The 25,607-nt window shown below is 37.8% G+C and overlaps 1 protein-coding gene across 10 annotated transcripts in view; it reads left to right on the top strand.

Moving 5' to 3' along the window:
- Positions 1–9,939: 9,939 nt before the first annotated feature.
- Positions 9,940–25,607, top strand: part of msi2b (musashi RNA-binding protein 2b) — a 653,181-nt gene continuing 637,513 nt past the window's right edge. For all 10 annotated transcript variants that reach the window (XM_057821855.1, XM_057821848.1, XM_057821852.1 and 7 more), the window contains exons 1-4: positions 9,940–10,128; positions 10,383–10,423; positions 10,814–10,895; positions 15,397–15,481. In XM_057821855.1, coding sequence (XP_057677838.1) covers positions 10,067–10,128; positions 10,383–10,423; positions 10,814–10,895; positions 15,397–15,481 — 270 coding nt within the window. In that variant the 5' untranslated portion in view covers positions 9,940–10,066. The remainder of the gene's footprint in view (positions 10,129–10,382; positions 10,424–10,813; positions 10,896–15,396; positions 15,482–25,607) is intronic.

Below are 25,607 nucleotides of genomic sequence, written 5' to 3'. Positions count from 1 at the left end.
AGCTTCGAGGCTGGTTATAATACAGTATAACGTCGATGAATACCTCGTCATGAAATAGGCGTGTTCATTTAAATTCTGCTAAAGTATGACACGCTCGCCGCCGATGTAGAGATTTGATTTTCCCGGCTGGGAAACCGCAATCGCATTTTGTGAGATGTTACACTCGGAGCGCCCTTTCTGTCACGTTTGACTCGTCTCTCTGGCTTTGTGCTCGTCAAAATCACAGAACGGAGGCTGTGATAACAATGTTTAAAAAAGTAAATTGAATCAGCCAGCCCCCCGGCGCAAATTCGGGGAATTATTTGGGCGTGAAAAACAAAAGATGCAGCTCTCGGTCAAGCCAAACTTTGGGTAAACAATTGTAAATTTAGCATCAAAACAGCAAAAAGTAGACTTCACACTTGCATGTTCTTGGACAGACGTGCGCTTGACTGAATTGCCACTGATTGCTTTTCTTTCTGGAGACACAGGCAGGCGGCTGCAATGTGGCCACCTGACTAGAGATATCTGCTCAAATGCCCCCTTTTCCTCCTCCTCCTGAAAAGTGTTGTCATTTGGGTTTTTTATCGAAGTCTTTGTTTGAAAAACATGCTGCCAGGACAGATAAGAAAGCCTCACTGGTAGTGCTCCTGGTGGACAGGCCTATTCACTAAAAGTTCTCTGAATGAAAATGATAGCAAGGGAGCAGGAGTCATGTTTTGGGAAGTTGAACTCCGAATATTCAAAAGAAATAGATCCGAATCGAAACAGAATATTTAGGGATTGTTGAAAATGTTCAATTTCTGTATTCATTCGCATCTGCTTTTATTTTGGCGACTCATCCCACATCGACTTTATCCCTCCTGTTTCCCGAGTTTTGTCGGGTCAGTTTGACCCAAGGAATGGGCAAGTGTTGACAAATTATTAAAAATTAAGATCAGATCATTGACGGCGCGAGATCCATTTTTGGCTGGATTCATTCAAAATGGATCGTCAATGGCAATGAGACTTAAACGTGTCAGAAATTGAATTTTTTAAAACTTAAATCTAATTCTAAACATGTGGCGCTAACTAGTGTTGCACCGATACCATTTTTTGGCCCCGATACTGATACCTGGCTGTACATAATCAGCCGATACAATTCCAATACCACTCCGTTTGAAAAAGAAAATAATATATCAGGGGTCGCGTTAACTGAATATTTTCCGTCGTTGACCAGTTTTTTAAAACGGTGACGGAAAAAACTGAAGTCCGTCCGTCATTTTGACAGGTTGCCATTCACACCCCAGACCACAGGGTGGCGAGTGAGCATATAATTAGCTATTGTCTCTCTTAATGGATGACGTCGTTGGCTATTCTGTCAGAATATTGTAGCGTCACCGGGGTCTGGCGGCGGCACCGTGATTGACACATCAACGCGAGGTTCTTATTGGTGCACCCGGTGTGCCAGCGCGTCATCCAATTGGTGGACTAGATTGCCACCTGTGTATAGACCCCAATTACATGACGTCACAACTTCGCCCCCCTGACTGGAGCCGCCATTTGTGTGTCAGCTCGTCGTGTTTACACATTACCGCTATGTACGTGCCTCCTATTACGGCGTGTTTTTCTGCTCGTTAACATTAATAATCAAAATGGTGAAGGCGTGTGTGGCGGTTGGTTGCAGTAACAGAGAAGATAGACGGAGAGACTTGAAGTTCTACCGTATTCTGGGAGACCCGAAGAGGAGAGCGAGATGGACTGCTGTAATTCGACAAGAAATCTGGGCACCAAACGATCACCACAGACTATGTAGTAGTCATTTTATATCTGGTAAGATGCATTTAATATATATTTAGAAGATTTTGGGCTGACAACCACCATTAAGATCATTGTGTGACGTTGGTGATTGGGGTCTGTATAGTTGCCTCTTTTTCTTTGGGGGCGGAGTTGTTGTTTTGTTGGTGTTGTTGGCGGTAAGCAGAGTAAAAAGAGGGAGAAAAATACCACGACTTCCGTGTCTAATTTTTCGCCGCCAAGCAAGCGTTACAATATTAATTAAAAATGAATGAAAACTAAATACTATTGAATATGTCATCATTATCATTTTAAAAATTTAAGTGACGGGTAAAAATAGGATTATGAACGGATTTTTATGACCCTGTCAGTCAAAATGACAGACAACGAAAATGTCTAGTGCAACCTCTGTAATATATATATATATATATATATATATATATATATATATACGTATGTATTAGGGCTGTCAAAATTATCGCGTTAACGGCCGGTGATTAATTTTTTAAATTAATCACGTTAAAATATTTGACGCAATTAACGCACATGCCCCACTCAAACAGATTAAAATGACAGCACAGTGTCATATCCACTTGTTACTTGTGTTTTTTTGGTGTTTTGTTGCCCTCTGCTGGCACTTGGGTGCAACTGATTTTATGGGTTTCAGCACCATAATTATTATTGACATCAACAATGGCGAGCTACTAGTTTATTTTTTGATTGAAAATTTTACAAATTTTCTTAAAACGAAAACATTAAGAGGGGTTTTAATATTAGGGCTGTCAAAATTATCGCGTTCACGGGCGGTAATTTTTAAAAATCATCACGTTAAAATATTTGACGCAATCAACGCACATGTCCCGCTCAGATTAAAATCACAGCACAGTGACATGTCCACTTTTTACTTGTGTTTATTGTCTCCCTCTGCTGGCGCTTTGGTGCGACTGATTTTATGGGTTTCAGCACCATGAGCATTGTGTAATTATTGACATCAACAATGGCGGGCTATTAGTTTATTTTTTGATTGAAAATTTTACAAATTTTCTTAAAACGAAAACATTAAGAGGGGTTTTAATATGAAATTTCTATAACTTCTACTAACAATTATCTTTTAAGAACTACAAGTCTTTCTATCCATGGATCGCTTTAACAGAATGTTAATGTTAATGCCATCTTGTTGATTTATTGTTATAAAAAACAAATACGGTACTTATGTACAGTATGTTGAATGTATATATCCGTCCTGTGTCTTATCTTTCCATTCCAACAATAATTTACAGAAAAATATGGCATATTTTATAGATGGTTTGAATTGCGATTAATTACGTTTAATTAATTTTTAAGCTGTGATTAACTCGATTGAAAATTTTAATCATTTGACAGCCCTAACATATATATATATATATATATATATATATATATATATATATATATATATATAAATATATTAGGGTGGTAAAAATTATCGTGTTAACGGGCGGTAATTAATTTTTTAAATTAATCACGTTAAAATATTTGACGCAATTAACGCACATGCCCCGCTCAGACAGATTTAAATAACAGTACAGTGACTTACCTTTGTGAAACAGGAAAAAGACTAATACAAAGTGAATCCAGTAGAGATTTTTATTGCATACCTGGTATGGGTGACAAATAATAAATAATATTTTTATAATAATTCATCACAGCATCCTGTCCCTCTATCATACACTTCTCTTCATACACATTTTATATTTATATTTATTTAGATTTTATACTTTGTACTTGCAAGTCACTTTTGAGATTTTAACTTATCCTGTATCACTGTAAAGGGAGATGTTCCACAATTTTATTGTACAGCAGTATAATGACAGTAAAGGGCTATTGTATTCTATTCTCAGTGGGGGCGCACTTGCATTTGCTCACGCGAAGAAGAGCGTGCTTACACGCAAGAAGAAGACGCGCAGATTCGAAACATCCGGGCGAGCTAGTGAGAAAGGAAAACACAGCTGCGAGCCTACACGCATTTTTGATGCTTGTAAAATACTGCACTTTTTTGCTTTTAACCAAGATTCTAGGCAGTTTTACATCCATATCCATAAAAATTTTTTAAGCATTTATTCACAAGAATTTTCACCGGAAAAGCTCTGTTTACATAAGGCGGCCGCTAGCTACATTCACTAACAGACTAGCATTGTACTTCGACTTATTTACGTAAAATAAACGCTAACTGCATTTTTTTGCTTTTAACCAAGAATCGAGACTGTTTTACGTCCATATCTATCAAGAATTCAGGGATTTAAGCATTTATTCACAAGAATTTTCAACGAAAAAAGCTCTTTGTCCGTGACTCAACTCGGTCAGCTTTGACGGCCTCGCCAACAATGCAGGCCCCCTATTTATCGGCCCCGCGCCCCTTGTCCCGTCAATACATTATGAAGTCTATGGCATGGCCCGAATGCCCGACTGACTTTGAAAAAAGACCCTATAAGGGCCAATTTTGACTTTAAAATTCATTTAACAAATGCTACCCTATTTCCTACCATTTTTTTCTCCAATAAACCAAAATCGGAATCAAACAAGCATTCGGAAAATGAAACAAAATAGCGGGAAAATGATTGAATCATGACTACATCTGAACAAAATTGAATGTTTCCCTAAACATCTCGCACAGCTGCAATGATTACCCTAATTTTTGGACTGTAAGACGCTACTTTTTTCCCTCATTTTGAATCCTGCGGCTTATAGTCCAGTGCGGCTTATCTGATGATTTATTTGGGTTAATAGGTAAAACTTTATTTGACAGTGGCATCATAAGACTGTCATAAAAATGTCATAATTATGACATGACACTATCATGGGCATTACTGAATGCTTATGACAGATGTCAATATGTGTTATGTGGCATATTATGTCACTAACTCCATTTATGTCCAGCTCAGATCTTTTACGTCCATTCAAAAGTGAGATAATTTGCTGGATGACACTAACCGACGTCGATTATAAGCATCCGATAATGCTTATGACAGTGTCATGTAATAATTATGTCAGTATTATGGCACCACTATCCAAGAAAATGTTACCAAATACAATAGCTAGCAATTAATGAAACAATTGGAACAGTAACTGAAGAAATAATTAGCACAGAAAATGAATTTTGATTGTTATTTACATCTGTAGTGCCGCAATGCATGCTAGGAGGAATGTTGGATGACAACAGTGTTGACAGCGGGTGGCAGCAGAGGTTGACTGTCTCCCCCAAGGGAGCAGTGATGGCCAAATGAAGATTTTTGAAACAATAAGGCTTTTCAGCCAATTGGTTCAAAGCTTCATGGTGGTTCATTTGGTTTCATGACAGTCTTATAATGCTTTTGTCAAATGAAGTGTGCCCAGTTAATATCTTTTGGTGTAAATATCCCAAAAACAATGAGGACAGCTGCGGCTTATGGTCCAGTGCGGCGTATCTATGAACAAATGCTGTTTTCATGTCAAATTTGGTGGCTGGCGGCGTATAGTCAGGTGCGCCTTATAGTCCAGAAATTACGGTAGGTGGTTTGTGAATTTCATTTGATGCGTTTCAGTAAGTGCACATTAATGGTCTTACAATTTTAAGCACCAAGCATAAAATACATTCTCCCGGCAAGCCTGTATTTATTAAACAAGCCATGTACATGATGAAATTGAAACATGTTTACGTCACTGAATCAATACATCGAATCATTATACTTGAAAAGCAGTCAACAATATACAAGAGAGCGGAGTCTGCAAATATTCAAAAGCTGACGTACTCTTGGTTTGGAGGCTTAGCTGATGTCTCTTGAGATGCAAGTAGGTTTGACGTGCAAAAAAAGGTCCGGTTCCCGACCCTGACGCGTGACCCTTCACATCTATATTCATTATGGAAGTGCGTTCTCACGGGCATTCGTAAACATGAGGTTATAATGTTATTAACGTCTCACATATTTTCAGGCACTTTTCCAAGGAAGAATAGGCAATTATTTTCAAGTCAAAATATGTGAAAAGGAGTGATTCATGTAATTATCCATTTTTGACGGTAGCTTTGCATGTAATGTAGAAGCTCAGGCGTCATCAGTGGCACTGGAAGTTATGCATTCGCAGCCAGTTTTTCCTGTGGAAGTGAATTAGATGTCTATCATCGTCAATGGCAGTCAATGAGATCATTTTGCCTCACTTCCATGCAGTGTTATTAATCTTACTTCAAAAAAGTAATAAGTTACAGTCACAAATGACTTCCTTCAAAAAAGTAATTGAGTTAGTACCTCATTGTCAGTCGCGGACCTGGAAATTTTGGGGCCTAAGGCGAACATATCCAGGGGCCCTCTTCATGGGTCAGGGGTTAAAAAGGTGAGAAGGGTGTGGAGGAAATATGTTCCGGTACACTAGGGCTGTCCTAAACGACAAATTTTCTCCTGATTAGTCAGCCGACTAGTTTTACGATTAATGGACTAATCTAATAATTTTCTTTTTTTTAAAATTAATTTAGCAATGAAATTTTTGTTGACGCTTATTAATTCACAAAAATATTTTGGAACACTTAAATTCTTTATTAAAGTACAAATAATCATGTAAATAACAATAATTAATCACTAGAGATGTCCCGGATGCCGATCGATCGGGTCCGATCACGTCCTTTTCAAAGAATCGGGATCGGCAAAAAAATATCGGCCATGCCTTTTTTTAATATATATATAGATTTTTAAATTAAATCGTTTTCTAAATGTATTTAACGTTATAGACATAATATGTTACACTCATCCAGAGTCATTAGTTTAGGCTTTAGGTACCGATAACGGCGGTAATTAATTTTTAAAAATGTATCACGTTAAATATTTAACGCAATTAATGCATGCGTTGCACGACCCACTCATGCATTGTCGCGCTCAATCTGTAATGGTGCCATTTTACCCATTTAGAGAGATAAAAGGCAGCGTAAAATGAGTAGAGTGAATTTTGGCAGCCTTTGGAGCCTTTTTATAGTAGGCTAAAGCCTTACAATCCCTCGGGGAAGCAAGGTAGCAATTGCTCTTTTTCTTAACCCATTGTGTTATTTCCCAACGCAGAGAAGATATATCAATTGGTAGCACTACGCACAGTCATGGGTCCACTTCCCATCATGCATTTGGGTTGAATGGCTGCAGTATCATTTACTGAAAGCTCAACAAATACACTAGATGGCAATATTTAGTCACAATATACAAAGTCACAAGTCTTTCTATCTGTGGATCCCTCTCACAGAAAGAATGTTAATAATGTAAATGCCATCTTGAGGATTTTTTGTTATAATAAACAAATACAGTACTTATGTACTGTATGTTGAATGTATATATTCATCCGAGTTTTATTCATTTTTTTCTTAATGCATTGCCAAAATGTATATGATCGGGAAAAATTAACGGGAATGATTGGAATTTAATCGGGAGCAAAAAAACCCCAATCGGATCGGGAAATATCGGCAGATACTCAAACTAAAATGATCGGGAGCAAAAAAACATGATCGGAACAACCCTAATTAAAACTGTTCAGACTATCCGGGCACTTAGGCTACGTTCATACTACAGGTCCTAATGCACGAATCCGATTTTTTCGTGTTTTTTCCGACTTGAGTGAGGCATTAACTTGACGGTCTGAACATGACAAGTAGCATAGAACTGGACCATTTCAAATCCGATCTGGGTCACTTTCGTTTGTGGTTCAAATCCGATCTGGGCCACAGTTTTCCAGACTGTCGCGGCGGTCTGTACAGTCCAGTCTCTCAAATCGGAATTCATGCAGCAATTACGTCATCAAAAAGCGAGAGAGACGCCATGGTAGCGATGCAGCTGTGCGTTATTAGCGCCTAGCTTGCCTTGAACACGGCTTTTTAGGAAGGGTCGGACTTGACAACAGCCATAAAAAAAATAAAAATGGGTTGAGGATAAACCTGACACTGATCGGTTTTCTGTCTGCTCCATATAAGCAATATTTCAACATTTCTTACACGGCCAAGAGTCGGGTCAAACTGGGCGTGTGTGTGTGACATGCACGGACAGTGCGTGCATGCCATCCATCCATATACTTTGAATATAAGCCTAAACTGGGATGATTTATGTCTGTTATTTGTGTCCTCTTTAAAAAAGCAAAATACGATATCCCTGGAATGACGGATGACAGCCAGCATGTGTGTCATTTGTTTTGATGCTTCTGCGCATGCGGGTCGTCTTGCTCAGCGCTTGTCGAACTGCGAATTAGTGCGCATGCGTATTACTTGAATGGTCTCAATGGACAAAGGCAGTCTGAACGGGCACGTCAAAAAAACAGATACGACAAAAAATCGGATTTGTGCATTAAGACCTGTAGTATGAACGTAGCCTTAGACTTCCATTCTCTGTGTCAAACAGCTGAACAGGACAGGTTAACCCTTTAACACCGAATGTGTCGGCAGCGACGCGTTTACGCATGTCGTCTTTGAAGCTTCGTCACGCTGTAATTACGTCACCCACGTGCTGCTGGTTGGTCTCGTTTGAAAGTATGGAAGTTGATGTCCACACCAGTTTTTATTTGAAGTCAATCAACCAAGAAAAACGGGAGATAATGTCATTTGAGTTTTATAGTTTTATGGCACTCATAAATATGCATTAAAACGCTGCATGGACCATGTATCTATCACCATATTGCCATCATTTCTTGTCCTTTTTCAAAACCGAAAGCAGCACAAAAGACTACATATATCCCAAGAGCCGTTGTGATGTCAAGAAGGGCGAACCGAATGTGGACATTTTTAATAAATTTCCGAGCGAGGCGCCAACTGAGGAAAAGGAGGCATGCTGAAGCAAGCAACGGCCAGTTTGAGCGAGCGACTTTGAAACGTGCAGAATGAATCTAAAACTAAATTTAACGCAAGCTAATGCATTATTTCATTAACTCAAGGAAGAAGATGAGCAGTATTTGTCGTTGTTTTCCTGAGATGAATGGCGTCTCGGCGAGTAGAAGTGACAGGCTGACAGCAGCGCGCAAACGGCGAAAGAGTAGGCTGTGTGACGTTGCGTGTGACGCAGCTCCGTGACCTGTTCATGCAGAAGCTTTATTGAGTTCGCAAAAAAAAAAAAAAAAAAACTTTATTGGGTAGTATGCCAGAAAAATTAGAATTGAACTGAACTACTTGTCAATATTTTTGAAAATACTTTTTTTCAATGTTATATATATTTTTTCTTCACTGTAATCTTTTCAAATTTTATAAAGATGAGTGTTCGAGAAGCTTGGATGCATGTACTATATACTTTAGATAAGGTGATGAGTATAATACCTAACTTCACAATGAGATATCCTCCAAACCCTTTTTGTGTTAGATGATATATATATATATATTTTTTTTCTCACTATTTTGCACTGTATATAACCCGTTTTGACAATAGTATGTGTAAAGGCCAAAAACGCCTATGACCATATTTGCTGTTTGTGTTGAATTGTCAAACATAAAACTATTCAATCTTATTTTTTTCTATTGAATGTTTATCCTAACAAGTAGAATAAATATTATCAAGCTTCAAAAAGTTTGGTCGAGCATGTTTGGTTGTCAATGGGACATCAACATTACAAATTTTAAAAAAAAAAGAAAGGGGATCTTTTTGTCTTTTTGGGTCCAAAATGTGGATTGTAATTGGTCAGTGAAGAAAACAACAGTTTGGACATGAAGTTCAAGGTGTCCTTAAAAAAGGGACCCAACTTGGCCAATGCGAGCAATTTTTTCTTTGAAATATAAAGGCAACCTCAAATGCATGCAAATTCGGCCAAAATAGGCTTAGGTGTTAAAGGGTTAAAAAAACAAAAACAAAAAACGTATAACGTAACAGCATTCCGGGCCTGAATCTTATACCAGAACTGCGTTCCTGACCGTTCTGGCCCACTTTCACCCCTGTTTATAGTTGTTTGTGCCTTGGCTGAAAATACGTTGGAGAGAGGACATAACATTACATATCTTTGAATTCCACCCGCCTGCAGGTGCAGGAGGACACTTTCCCCCGTGTTTTCCCTATTTATTTTGCTTAATGAAATGACAAACGGGATTGCAGATTGGCCGGGTTGACGTCAATCGGATTGGTTAGGTGACAGAGCCGGGCCCCGCCCCCTTTAGAGCAAGGTAGAGCGCGGAGGGAGGGAAGTAGAAAGGTGGGAGGAGGGAGGAGTGAGCAAGGGGGCTGAGCTGATCCGATCCCACGTGTGACGCTGTCCTTCCCGGCTCAGTAATATTCTCATAGCGGGGCTTTGCATATCTCCCGTCTGTCTGTGTGTCTGTCACTGTTACTGTAGTCCCAGCCGATAGTTCGGAATAGCTATGGAAGGAGACGGGAGTCAAGCCACATCCGGAAGCCTAAATGACTCGCAGCATGACCCGGGGTAAGAATCTTGGAGCCCGAGCTCGCTGTTTCGTGCATGTTTTCAACATCTCGGCCGGCGAAGACTTGGACCGTGCCGAGCCGACTGCTTTTTCTAGCGAGAGTGTCCTCCCCCTCGCTAGAACGCCGAGCGAGACTATTAGTGCGACTCCGGCACTCTCGCTTTATCCTTTAAGGTCGCTTTTAGAAGTAGTTAGTCGTCAAAATGGCCGAACTGACATCTGGACTCACTTGTGTTGTGTTTCCCCCTTACAGTAAAATGTTTATCGGTGGCCTCAGCTGGCAAACCTCACCAGGTGAGACCGATATTCTCTCCGACGCCCCTTGCCCTTGTATTTGCTCTTGTTATCGTATTGTTTGTTGACTGCGTGTCGGTGACGGTCGTGTCGCCGCCGCCGTTGCCGCCGCCGCCGCCGCGGTGGTGCCGTGCCAATGCGTGCACGAGGACTGGCCGTGGGATGTTTGGGCTGCTGTGTGCGCGCGCCACCTTATTTCCGATCTCCGACCATCTCAAGTCCTCTATTCGACCCCTATGCGCATCGCGGCGGTGCTGCCGTTGCCTGAAACGGGGGGCGGCTAGCGGGCGGCTATGACTCTATTTGCTTTTTTTTTTTTTTTTTTTTTTTTTTAAAATGACAACATCTGACGTCTTGTCTAATGACCCGATGTCTTTCCTCTGTCCGCAGAAAGCCTTAGAGACTATTTCAGTAAATTTGGAGAAATAAGAGAATGTATGGTGATGCGAGACCCCACGACGAAACGCTCAAGGTAAATCAAATGTTGGTCCACTCGCGTCCCTCGATGTCGCTTTACTTTTGTTTGGTGGTTAATCCACTGTTCCTATGTGAATGTGAGTGAGAGAGAGTGAGAGAGAGTGCGTGTGCGCGCCCGCGTGTGGTTTCACAGCGAGCCAGATAAGCTGAAATGCTCGCTGCTGTAAAGCTGCGACCGAATGCAATTTGACATTGACTTTGTGACTGCAGCAGTGTGGCGAATAGCGTGCTCACTTTCAGTTTCTGCCACAGGACGTCCGCAATCTGGATGATAAACACATGCACTCTAACGATCATCTAAAGATAAGGAGGTCATAGCTAAATGAAGCAATGTTTATGTTTTGCAAGGGGAAACAATTGGCGTTTTAGTAGATGGCGGAAAGTTCCGCTGTGAGACCCCCATTTCGGCCAAATTTCAAAGTTGTCCTATATGCACGTGAAAGCTTAAATTTCAATTCTCTGGGAGAAGAATAATTGTGAACAGGAGGGCATTTAAAAAATATATGGCGGAAAACACTCAGGCGACTTGAAGTTCCGCTCTGAGACCCCCAGTTTGGCCAAATTTCTACATTGTCCTATATGCATGTGTGATGCATCATTGGAAAGCTTAAAATCTCAATTTTCTGGGGGAAGAAAAATTTGGAACTGGAGAGCATTTAATTTTTTTTTTCAAGCCTAACTGGAGGTGAGAGCACGCGAAAGCAGAATTAAAGACGCCATGAATTTAACGAGATATGATCGCGTACTTACCTCATTTCGATCTAAAAACTCCATATAGCATGTTTCATTGAGTGTCAAGACACAGCTGGATTTTTGGGGGGGATTTTATGGGTGAACCATGTTCATATAGCAAGGGTTGTGATGCAGACATCAAGGAGTAATCAAGATTTTCATTTTCATATATTTACCCTTTTAAACAAATTTTTTTTGGTTTGGATCGATTATTGGATTATTTGAAATATTGTGGAAAATGCGACAGTAACAAAAAAAAAAAAAAAAAAATACAAACACGTGATAGTTATGAGGTAGATATCCGTGACTTATTTACGGACACCTTTGTTTTTCACTGGGACGTAATTTGTTTAAAAGTTTAAAATATGCAAGTGAATAATTTTTCAAAGTCGTCTTTTTTTTAAGTGAAGCTGGTATGAAACAAAAGCTGTCGCGCGACGTCTGTAAATGGGGGTTCCCGGGGTAAAACGGACAAATTAAAAATAGTTTGGGGGCTTAATGCGCCACGAATCTGCTATGGCAGCATATAAACATATTGTTCTATCAAACACAACAGATCTTTTGGCTTAAAATACAGTAGTTTATTTTAAAGAAGGGTGCAAGAGCAGAAACTGCTTTTTCAGTATTGTCTTGTCCTGTATGCATGTGTGGTACATCATTGGAAAACTTAAATCTCATTTTTCTGGGGGAATTTTATTTTTTTAACAGGAGGGCATTTAAAAAAAAAAAAAATTAACAGCAAAACCCTAACTGGAGGTGAGAGCACACGAGAGCAGAATTAAACACGCCAGGAATTTAACGAGATATGATCGCGTACTTACCTCATTTCGATCTAAAAACTCCATATAGCATGTATCATCGACGGTCAAGACACAGCTGGATTTTTGGGGGGATTTTATGGGTGAACCATGGTCATATAACAAGGGTCGTGATGCAGACATCATGGAGTAATCAAGATTTTCATTTTCATATATTTACCCTTATAAACTTTTTTTTTTTTTTCTTCCATTTTTTTTGTTTGGATCAACTATTATTTGAAATATTGTGGAAAATGAGACAGTAACGAAAAAAAAAATACAATTAAGTGATAGTTATGAGGTAGATATCCGTGACTTATTTACAGACACCATTTTTTTCATTGGGACGTAATTTGTTTAAAAGTTTAAAACATGCAAGTGAATAATTTTTTAAAGTCTTTTTTTATTTTTAAGTGAAATATAAGACATCAATTAATGATTCTAAGCTAAAAATGACAGACATTTTAAATGATGAATATGATTACTTCCCTTCTTTTTATGGCTGGTATGAAACAAAAGCTGTCGCGCGACGTCTGTAAATGGGGGTTTCCGGGGTAAAACGGACAAGTTAAAAATAGTTCGGGGGCTTAATGCGCCACGAATCTGCTATGGCAGCATAGCAGTCTTGTCTGTGTTTTCCGCCATATGAGAAAACAAATTTCAAAGTTAGTTGTCCTGTATGCATGTGTGGTACATCCTTGGAAATTTTCTGGGGGAAGAATACATTTGAACAGGAGGGCATTAAAAAAAAAAAAAAATTTTTAAACAGCAAAACCCTAACTGCTTTTTCAATCTTGTCAGGTGACTAGAAGTTCCAGTCTGAGACCCCCGATTTGGCCAAATTTCAAAGTTCTATAGTGGTACATTATTGGAAAGCTTAAATTTTAATTTTCTGGGTGAAGAACAATTTTCAACAGGAGGGCATTTTAAAAAAATTAAAAAATTAAACAGCAAAACCCTAACTGGAGGTGAGAACACCCGAGAACATAATTAATAACGCCATGATTTTAACGAGATATTATTGCGTACTTTACCTCTTTTCGGTGTAGCATATATCACTGAATGTCACGACACAGCTGTGAATGGCCACAGCTGGACTTTTGGGGGGATTTTATGGGTGAAACACAGTAATATAACAAGTTACGCGATGCAGAAATCACAGACATCAAGGAGCTGTCGAGATTTTCATTTTCGTATATTTACCCTTTCCCTTTAATATTTACCCTTTTAAACGTTTTTTACCCCCATTTTCTTTGTTTAGATGGATTATTTATAGTGATGCACGATAATGCATTTTTCAGCCGATACCGATAACCGATAATTTCCTCCTCGTTCCAACCGATAACCGATAATGTCAAGCCGATAATTTTATTAAAGATTTATGTAAAATTTTAAAGTATACACAAGAGAAAATATTGCTGTGCAAAAATAATATTGCTCTTTTTTTTTTCAACATCAAATGTGAACGAGTAGTAGTAGTAGTAGTAGTAGTAAATTCCAACATCTAAATAAAGACAGATTGTCTGACATTGTGTAATGGTAAACTTTTGGCAACAATTACTTACAGAGTAAATACATAAGTTGCACAAAAATGGCTTTAAAAGTATGCCATTCCTAAAGTATAACATTACTACACAGCAAAAACACAGCTCCTTAAGACTAGTTAAAGTCCCTTGTTTTCAGTGTAAATCTATTGGAAAGAAGTTAAATTAACTGCCAGCACTTCAAGTATATTTCAGTTAATGATTCTCGATTTAAAAAATTTTTTTTTTATGGCTAGGTTGAAACAAAAGCGGTTGTAAACGGGGGTTTCCACGGTAAAACGGAAAAATAAAAAATAGTTTGGGGTAGAGCTGGGAATCTTTGGGCAACTAACGATTCAATTACGATTACGATTCAGAGGCTCCGATTCGATTATAAAACGATTATTGATGCACGCCCCTCCTTTTTTTTTTTTTTTTTTTTTTTTTTAAATGTTTTGTACATTAGTTCCAAATTTGTTCAAAAATCCTCTCAGGCTAAACCAAACTACTATTTCAGTATTCTAGTTGGCATATAACAGTAAACAAATATACAAAAATAACAGTAAATAAAATACTCCAGTCCCCATTCTGTATCAGCAGCTTTAAACTACATTCAATTAATTTAATGTTGTGAATCAACTGTTATAGTTGTTAAAATGGCTCCCGTTATTCCATATTTTCCCTTCTGTCTACTTTTGTCAAAGTTTTAAAACTATTTCATCATTTAAAGATAGATTCAAGACAAGATTCTGCCGATTTAGGAGTATTTTAGATAAAAAAGTTAATTAGGTTCGCTACAAAAGAGCCTTCTAGAGAAGTCACTGCTTTTGTACTGCTTTAAGATGGCGGCTGTTTACTAACGCCGGAAAGTCTGTCAGTTCGCATCTCGGTTCAATAATACATATTCTAAAACCGCCGTCGTCTGTCATTTTGCATCTAGTTATACATATATATGATATCTACCGTAGCCGTATGTTTGTAGCAACTAGCAACTGGGCGTTGTTTGTAGCAGCTGTCGGCCGCAGTCAGGTATGATTGTTTTTTTATCTAGCGGCATGAGTTGAACATGATATTTACTCTCGGTCGGTTCCTCATTGCGTCCCAAAGACCGCACTGACTGTGTTTATTTCCGTTTTACCTGGTATAAATCAACAATCGGAATTTGGATGTTTGTGAATCGTTCTCGAATCTTCCACGGCCGAATCGCGAATAATCTACGAATCGGAAATTTCGCACGCCTCTTGTTTGGGGGCTTAATGCGCCATGAATCTGCTATGGCAGCATATAGACATATTGTTATATCAAACACAACCGTTCTTTGGTTTAAAATACAGCAGTTTATTTTAAAAAGGGGAGAAACCGCTTTTCCCGCCATGTCTGTGTTTTCCGCCATATATTATTTTTTGTTTGTGACCCCACTCTTGTTTGTGTCTTTGCTTTGCAGAGGATTTGGCTTTGTCACATTTACAGATGCTGCCAGCGTAGAAAAAGTCCTAGCTCAGCAACACCACGAATTAGACTCAAAGACGGTGAGTTCATTTCTTTGACATTTTTTGGAGTGTGTGTTGCCTCATGGGAAAGCCCACTCTGCTCAAGGTCACCAATAAGGGGCTAAATGCATGATGGACCTTTCAACACTAATCCTGGTAATAAAACGCAAGCCCGCTGTGAATATGATGTGTGCACGGCCACTTCTCTTGGATGATTGGGATGGAAACGAGTCCCCCCCACCCACTTGCCTTGACTTGCACTCCACATGCATGATGAGCACTGGACTCACTTTGCATATTTTTTATTTGTTAAAAGGGGAAAAAAGATTCCAAATATCCCAGTGTAACTGCATTTTTTTCAAATTTAGTAAGTTCAAAAAGATGCCTTTTTTTAATAAGCATCCTTAATCCATTCATATGGACGGTGATAAACATTCAAGCCAATTACGTCGCGTCGTTGGATTGCTGCCAGCCCCTTTCACACTGAAAAAAATGAAACTGTGGCTCAATTTAAAAAATATTGGCTAATCAGTCACACCTAAAATGTTACTGCTAATACAATAATATATTTATTTGCAAACAAATGAATTTATTAATGTATTACTGCCAATACAATGTAAATAAATGTATTTGTTTACATTATATTAGCAGTAAATGTTTAGGTGTGACTGATTAGCCAATATTTTTTTAAATTGAGCCACTGGACTTGTATTCGCAGTAGGGCTGTCAAACGATTAAAATTTTTAATCGAGTTTTAATCCAGTTTAAAAATTAATTAATCGTAATTAATCGCAATTCAAACCATCTATAAAATATGCCATATTTATATTCAAACCATCTATAAAGTATGCCATATTTTTCTGTAAATTATTGTTGGAATGGAAAGATAAGACACAAGACGGATATATACATTCAACATACTGGACTGTATTTGTTTATTATAACAATAAATCAACAAGATGGCATTAACATTATTAACATTCTGTTAAAGTGATCCATGGATAGAAAGACTTGTAGTTCTTAAAAGATAAATGTTAGAGCAAGTTATAGAAAGTTTATATTAAAATCCCTCTTAATGTTTTCGTTTGAATAAAATTTGTAAAATATTCAATCAAAAAATAAACTAGTAGCTCGGCATTGTTGATGTCAATAATTACAAAATCAGTCACACCCAAGCACCAGCAGAGGGCGATAAAACTCGCGTGTTTCATCAAACTGCAGAATTGCACTTTCATTTAAAAATATATCTAAATTAGGGCTGTCAAACGATTAAAATTTTTAATCGAGTTAATTACAGCTTAAAAATTAATTCATCGTAATTAATCGCAATTCAAACCATCTATAAAATATGCCATATTTTTCTGTAAATTATTGTTGGAATGGAAAGATAAGACACAAGACGGATATATACATTCAACATACGGTACATAAGTACTGTATTTGTTTATTATAACAATAAATCAACAAGATGGCATTAACATGATTAACATTCTGTTAAAGCGATCCATGGATAGAAAGACCTGTAGTTCTTAAAAGATAAATGTTAGTACAAGTTATAGAAATTTTATATTAAAACCCCCGTTGATGTTTTCGTTTGAATAAAATTTGTAAAATTTTCAATCAAAAAATAAACTACCATAATTTCCCGAATATAAGGCGCACCCGTGGACAATGCGCACCCCAAATTTACTTGTAAAATCTAGGGAAAAGTATAACGCGCACCCTAATTTTAGCACCAATAAATAGAAGAATACAAGAAAACAGAGCTCGTGTACAGATACAGAAATGTCATTTTACTGACTGGTGAAACATGGCATAAGCATAGCATATTGGTAGTTCAAAACATTACCATAAACTGACAATATTTTCGATAATAATATGATCTGACAATTTCTCCAACTTACCAGAATCTAGGAGAAAACAAAACAGATGTGACGTTTCTTTTAAAAGCTGCTGTATAACTTGCTCGTTTCATCATGATGAATAAATGTTTCTTCCATGGATTGATACGGTAAAATGAAAGTGAGAACGTAAGTCGGAAATCCGTGAGAGCTCATCGCTGTGACCACGACAGTAACAATAGGAACTATTGTTATTTGGGATTGAGTTTCCTGAGGGACAGAGATAGTTGACGGACACAGGAAGTCTGTGTGCTTACATTTGTTATGGTCAGAGTTGCGGAGCTGCAATAAACGTTGACTCAAATGAGTTCAAGAAACTAAATTCCGTGCTTTAGGAAGAGTAAAAAAAGCAGAATTTAACACAGACGAAATCATTCGGCCGATTAGAGTGAAGTATTACCGAAACAAAATGGTGACGTCACGTACAGTAATGGTCGGCAACGGGTCGCCGCATACGTTTCTTCAACACAACGTGGCCGTGTCAATAAAAAAAAAATCGGTTTATATATATATGTACGTAATATATGTATATTTCTGTCTCCATCCATGTACCTGTTTATAATGCACACCATGATTTTACAAGTTGATTTTGGGGAAAAAAAGTGCGCGTTATTTTCGGGAAATTACGGTAGTAGCCCGCCATTGTTGATGTCAATAATTACAAAATCAGTCGCACCCAAGCGCCAGCAGAGGGCGACAAAACTCCCAAAAAACACAAGTAACAAGTGGACATTTCACTGTGCTGTCATTTTAATCTGTTTGAGCAGGGCATGTGTGTTAATTGCGTCAAATATTTTAACGTGATTAATTTTGAAAAATTAATTACCGCCCGTTAATGCAATAATTTTGACAGCCCTAAAAAAATACAATTAAGCAATAGTTATGAGGTAGATATCCATGACTTTTTTACAGACACTATTTTTTTCATTTTGACATAATTTGTTTAAAAGTTTAAAATATGTGAGTGAATAATTTTTTAAAGTGTTTTTTATTTTTTATTTAACCGAAATATGAGACATCAATAAATGATTCTGAGCTAAAAACGACAGACATTTTGAATCATAAATATTATTAATTACCTTCGTTTTATGGCTGGGTTGAAACAAAAGCGGATGCGCGACGTCTGTAAACAGGGGTTTTGAGGGTCAAGCGGACAAATTAAAAATAGTTTGGGGGCTTAATGTGCCATGAATCTGCTATGGCAGCATATAGACATATTGTTCTTTCAAAAACAACTGTTTTTTTGGCTTAAAATACAGTAGTTTATTTTGAAGACTGTTGCAAGAGCAGAAACTGCTTTTTCAGGTTTGCTGTGTTTTCTGCCATATATATATATATATTTATATATATATATATATGACAACAGAAAAACAGGCTGAATATGTTAATGTAACACTTGTAATAGTTATTTAGCGAAACGACGGATAAACAACAATCTAAAAAGTATTATTGTAACAGTCAAGAACATGTGACATCATATCTTTTGAAATATGCAAATGGCACCTGAGGAGAAGCTGCAGGAACAGCCAAACCATGGCAAAAAAAGTGTAACCGATAGTCTGAAAAGTACAGTATCAGCGCTTCGGATTAGCCGCTTTCCCACACTTTCCCACGCTCTTGTCATGACATGTAGCTAAATTGCCTTAAGCTCTATTTATGTGCGATTGGGGATGAGGGTGATAAGATCACACTTTGTTGCATATGTTTCCAATTAGTAGCCACCGAGAGAAGACACAAGTTCTTGAAAGCTAAATGAGCAGCATGTTACGACTGATGCTATCGCAAAAGTGTAAAATCGTGTAAATTTAGTGGGTGCTTGAAGAGACCGGGGATTTTAGATCCTGTGTGAAATTTTGAACCCGAGTTCCTTTCCGACTACATGTCCGGTACAACTTCATTAAATATGATAAGTGAACCATAATTTATTAGGGGTGTAACGGTACACAAAAATCTCGGTTTGGTACGTACCTCGGTTCTGAGGTCACGGTTTGGTTCATTTTCGGTACAGTAAGAAAACAAAATGCAAAATATAAATGTGCTAGTTGTTTATTACACACCTTTGTGCTTTCAACAATAGGAACATTAGCCTATACGAAGCTCAGAGGTTGCGCTAGACTTTTTCATTGTCTGTCATTTTGACTGACAGGGTCATAAAAATCCAGTCATAATCTATTTTTACCCGTCACTTAAAATTTTTAAATGATGATAATGACATTGTGGTGACCCTTTGTTTGGCATAATTCACCTTCCGTACTTGTGTGTCCATTTGGCCGAGCGCGTTACCGGCTACGACAGTCACGTGACAGAGACACTTAAGAGCCGCGCGCGGTCCCCTCGCACAGCTGCGCACTCGCTCTCGCTATATGATTGGCCGAAGAGTCGAAATGCTCTCCCGTGAAATGCCTGTTTAAAAATGTTCCCGTTGTTACTTCTTGCGTTCGCTTATAAGTGCCCATTTAAAAAGGAAAAGTGATGGATGATACTACACACAGAGCGTATTATTAACAAATGTTAAAGTTGTATAATCATATAGCGAGAATAAGGAACGTCACTGACAAGCGCAGGCCCCCGCGAGTGGATAGTGAGGGGAATAGGATAGTGCGCCTACAGCTAACAAGACTCTTAACATTGCATACCGCTTCAACATATTCAATAGTATTTAGTTTTCATTCATTTTAAATTAATATTCTGTCTGAACAAGCTTAACAGAGAATCCACACCGTGCCATCACACATCAAGCAGATGAATATGTAACTTTTTCTCCGCAGTGACAAAAACAGCTGACTGTGGCCCCAGTAGGTAGGCTACATACGGAACAATGAAATTAACAGTTCACCTGCTGTGGCCTGAACGTCGTCTCACACTTTCCTCCTGGTGCGCATGGACTTGAATTGCGTGCCCGCTTGTGCAGTCCCTGTTTTTTCACCTCTTTTATCAACACCATCGTCGTTTTGGGGCTTTTTGAAGAAACTTCGGACACTCAGTTGCCTTGACATTTTTCAGAGTAAGGCCTACGACGTCATGCATCAAGAGAGACAATAGCTAATTAATATGCTCACTCGCCACCCTGTGGTCTGGGGTGTGAATTGCAACCGGTCAAAATGACGGATGGACTTCATTTTTTTCCGTCACCGTTTTAAAAAATCGGTCAACGACGGAAAATATTCGGTTAACGCGACCCCTGACAAAGCTAGAATTCTGCTCAAAAAGTAGCGGGTATTTAAAGATAATCCAACAACAATTTGCCTTTCAGGCCCTTTGTATTGGTCAGCTTTCTTTCTGAAAGTAAGAAGAAAAAAAGTCCTGTGCTAAAGAGAAAAGCAATCCCAATGACAAAGATTTTAACATGTATTTTACAAATGAAATGCCTCAATGAATCATTTTTTTTCTTTCGAACGGTTTTCAAAAGCTTTATTGGTGGATTTTCTCAAGTTAAAGCGCCACACAGAAATTAATAAATTTAATTGTGTAAGCAGGATCTATGTCTTATTCTTATTATTTAATTACAGGTGTTTTAGCTCATTTCAATTAATTTTATTTAAATGGGCTATTATTTATTTGATTATGTGTTTATATTTTACAAATGTGATGTAGTATTCATTTATATTGTATATTTTATGTTGTATAACTTTAGTTCCTATGTGAATATTAGTTCCTACTTGTTTTGTTGTGGTAGGAGGTATTGAACACGGGGGCGTGTTGGTTATTATTATAGCAGAGAAGACAGCAGTAAATCAACAAAGACAAGTCAACTGTGCCCCGATCTACCACTCAAGAGATCTGATGGACTCAAAAAGTGGGTTACGATTGCATATTAGTTTGAAAATCGACCGGATCCACCGTATTTTTACACGAGTGACTTCCGGTCTGCCCGATCCTAGCTACCGGTCATAGTATTGACGCAGGAGGGTCGCGTCTCGCGTCAAATAATAAACTCTGCCGTTGTTTTTGCGTGCGTTGTGTTGAGCCGCTTCTGGGACGCTTCTAACACGCGGCCGCACTGCGACTGGTGTGCATTAGCTGATTGACTTTAACGCCCGCGTTTCACTGCGTTCTCGCGGAGGCCACGTTGTCGCGCTGTTGACGTTTCTGGGTTATACTGTCGTACTGTGTTGGTCCTCATTATAGTAGAGAAGACGGAGTAAATATAATCTACACAAAGAAACTGTAACCCGATTGACTCACAGCCTCGAAAAGTAAGGGTTGCATAATGTCAAAAACTCGTTCGGTAAACCTCCGTTCCGAACCGAGCACCACGTACCGATTCGGTTCAATACAAATACATGTACCGTTACACCCTTAATTTTTAGCAACCTGTTGTTAACACTAATTTTTACTAAGTAATTACAGGTAGTCACCGGGTCACGACAGACCCGACTTAGCGATTTTGACTTTACGACGCCTGAGTTTCGTGTTTTTTTTTTTTTTTGTGATGCATGCTTTTATTTTGGTACAAGAAGCATAGAGCAGGAAGCAAGCGCATTTACAGACACGCCCGCAACACACACGCACACACAGAGCAGCCGAGTGATGGAAGTGACAGCCTGCGTGCACATTTGTTGCTTGTGAAGCATCCAGAAGCGACGAGTGTTTTGTACTGTTTATTGTGCGTTTTAAATTGTGGTCGAATACTTGGGACAAGTTCATGTGATTGTTTCTAATGGTGTGCGGACGCTAACTGATACATGCTAATTGTTTGTTATTGCTGTATCAGCAGCTAACTGTAAACACAAATTTGAATTGCTATTATTGAAGATGAGATTGATTCAGTTTCATTTTATTTTAGTTTGATTCTTCAAGTGTTGACGTCATGAGCAGCTGAATAAAGTCAGCAAACCACATGGACGTCTGACATCGTCGTTTTGGAGCTTAGCTCACTATCTAGCTAGGACTTAACTACACCATCTTGGCAGGGACAGTAAAATGACGTATAACAGATGTTTTGGATATATATTTTTTTAATTTAGAAGGTGTTTTTGAGGCATTTAAAGGGTTAATTTAAATTTACGTGGAAATCCGGGTTACATCGCTAGCGCGGGAACAGAACTATTATTATTATTATTATTTTTTTTTTTTAAACAATGCTCTTAACTAGGGTTTGAGCATCGTTGAAATTGAACGATTCTGGTTCCGATTACGATTTCACGTTTTGATTCCGTTTCCGAATGATCCTCGAATATGATTCTTTTAAGAGGCAGGGTAAAAAAAAAGAAAAGAAAAGGCAGGGTCAAACAAATTGAATGGTTTATATTAAAGTCTTAACTTCTCGATGATTTTTTAAATTATAGGAACTTCTCACAGGGCTAATTTTAATTTGTGTATAAATATCAGTCTTTGAAATTGAGCAATTTTTTTCCGCTTGCCAGTCAGGGAATCGAAACGTGGAATTGAAATTTGAAAATTTGAACGATTCCGGGAGTATCGCAGTGATAGAACCGGCCCCCATTGATGCTCAATGCTCGATGCCCAACCCTACTCTTGACAAATCGTTGAAACGCATATTCCCACAAAAGACTGCTAAATATACCTATAAACTAAATTACAAATGCATAAAATAAACATATTAGCTTATGATGGTCTTAACAGGGAGCAGCTGGGTTCAGCCAGGTTAAATGAGTTATGTCATATTCACTTCTGCCACTAGAGGGCAGTGTATCCACTTAAATCAATAAAATTAAATGCAAACACGTTCAAAACAAACCATTACAACACCACTCTTATTAAACGAATCCTCGAAGCAGCAAAATTTGATTTGAAGCTTTTTTCCCCTAATCAAATTACTATTATTTAATCATTTAATCGCTGAACCACTAATTGTGAATCACTTCACTGTTGCCACAAGAGGGCAGTGTATCCACTCAAATCAATGAAATGCAAAACAAACCATGACAACACCACTCTTATTAATAAACTAATCCTCGAAGCAGCAAAATTTGAATCAAAGCTTTTTTTCTGATCGAATTGCTCGAGTTAATCATTGCAGCACTATGTAAAACAAACCAAAAGAATGCAGTGTATCCACCCAAACCAATCAAACTAATTGCAAACACTTTCAAAACAAACAACACCAACATTATTAAACAAATCCTTGAAGCAGCAACATTTTATTCGAAGCTTTTTTTTCTAATCGAATTACTGAAGTTAATCGATTAATCGTTGCAGCACTATGTAGAACAAACTAAGAGTTCAGTGTATCCACCCAAATCAACAAAACTAAATGCAAACACTTTCAAAACAAACCATTACAACGCCACTAATTACCGTAAACGAATACTCAAAGCAGCAAAATTTGATTTGAAGCTTTTTTTCTAATGAAATTAGTACTATTAGTTAATCGATTAATCGTTGCAGCACTAATTGTAAATAACTTCACTGTTACCACTACAGGGCAGTTTATCCACCCAAACCAGTAAATGCAAACACTTTCAAAACAAATCATAACAACACCACCCTTATTAAACGAATTCTCGAAGCAGCAAAATTTGATTCAAAGCTTTTTCTATAATCGAATTACTTGAGTTAATCGATTAATCTTTGCAGCACTATTTAGAACAAACCAAAATAATGCCGTGTATCCACCCAAACCAATCAAACTAATTTCAAACACTTTCAAAACAAACCATTACAACACCAACATTATTAAACGAATCCTTGAAGCAGCAAAATTTGATTCGGAGCTTTTTTTTTTCTAATCGAATTACTTGAGTTAATCGATTAATCGTTGCAGCACTGTGTAGAACGAACCAAAAGAGTGCTGTGTATCCACCCAAATCAACAAAACCCAATGCAAACACTTTTAAAACAAACCATTACAAGGCCACTCTAATTCCCGTAAACTAACACTCTAAGTAGCAAAATTTGATTCGAAGATTTTTTTCTAATCGAATTACTATTAGTTAATGGATTAATCATTGCAGCACTAATTGTAAAAAACTTCCCTGTTGCCACAAGAGGGCAGTGTATCCACCCAAATCAATAAAATAAATGCAAACACTTTCAAAACAAAGCATTACAAGGCCACTCTAATTACAGTAAACGGTTTCTCGAAGTAGTAAAATTTCATTCAAAGCTTTTTTCTAATCGAATTACTATTTATAGATTAATCGTTGCAGCACTATGTAGAACAAACTAAAATAGTGCAGTGTATCCACCCAAATCAACAAAAATGCAAACACTTTCAAAACAAACCATTACAACACGACTCTAATTACCGTAAATGAATACTCGAAGCAGCAACATTTGATTTGAAGCTTTTTTTTCTAATCGAATGACTATTTATCGATTTATCGTTGCAGCAGTAATTGTAAATAACTTCTCTGTTACCACTAGAGGGCAGTGTATCCACCCAAATGAATAAAACTCAAAACAAACCATTACAACACCTGATATTAAACGAATCTTTGAAGCGGCAAAATTTGAAGTTTTTTTTCCTAATCAAATTACTATTATTTGATTAATCGTTGCAGCACGATGTAGAACAAACCAAAAGAGTGCAGTATGTCCACCCAAATCAACAAAACTAAATTCAAACACTTTCAAAACAAACGATTACAACACCACTCTTATTAAACGAATCCTTGAAGCAGCAGAATATGAGTTGAAGCTTTTTTTCTAATATAATTATTATTAGTTAATCCATTATTCGTTGCAGTACTAATTGTCACAACACAAGTCTTTTTAAAATTGCTATCCAAAATAAGTGATGATCAGTATAATTTCATGTTTGGTCCTTACTGTATGCATTAAATAAATCCTATTTTGCTGGCCCATTTTATAGCGTACAGATTTGACAGCCGGGATGATTAATGGCACCATTGAGGTGTCAACGTGTCTTCAAACCTGTGCCGCTGTTATTCTGGACTCCTAGTTATTATTGAAATCATGTCAAAAAATGAAATACAGTAATTCTGAAATGGGGGGGGGGGGCGAAATAGGACATTGTCCTTGTGCGAGAGGACATGCTGGGAACGAGAGAGCGACTCAGCTGGACTCAAAAGGGAAACATTGCGATTACACGGTAGACGTCTTAAACCGATACTCCGCCGGGAAGCGTCAAATTAATTGTTTGAAATGACCATTATCACATTTTTATTGCTGACTTTTTTTTTTGTCATGGGCAGTATTAAAAAAAAAACTTTAGCTGCAGCCCTGTCTGGAAAATAAAGCATTATTAAGGATACTCCATATTTCACTGTGTATACAAAAACTATCATGAGAAACTGAAATTTTTTTTAATGCGAAACAAAAGATCAATATACACTCAC

This window comes from Corythoichthys intestinalis, chromosome 18 (genome assembly GCF_030265065.1).
Source record: "Corythoichthys intestinalis isolate RoL2023-P3 chromosome 18, ASM3026506v1, whole genome shotgun sequence".
In the NCBI taxonomy this organism is placed as follows: domain Eukaryota; kingdom Metazoa; phylum Chordata; class Actinopteri; order Syngnathiformes; family Syngnathidae; genus Corythoichthys; species Corythoichthys intestinalis.
This window is presented reverse-complemented; position numbering and strand designations above follow the sequence as displayed.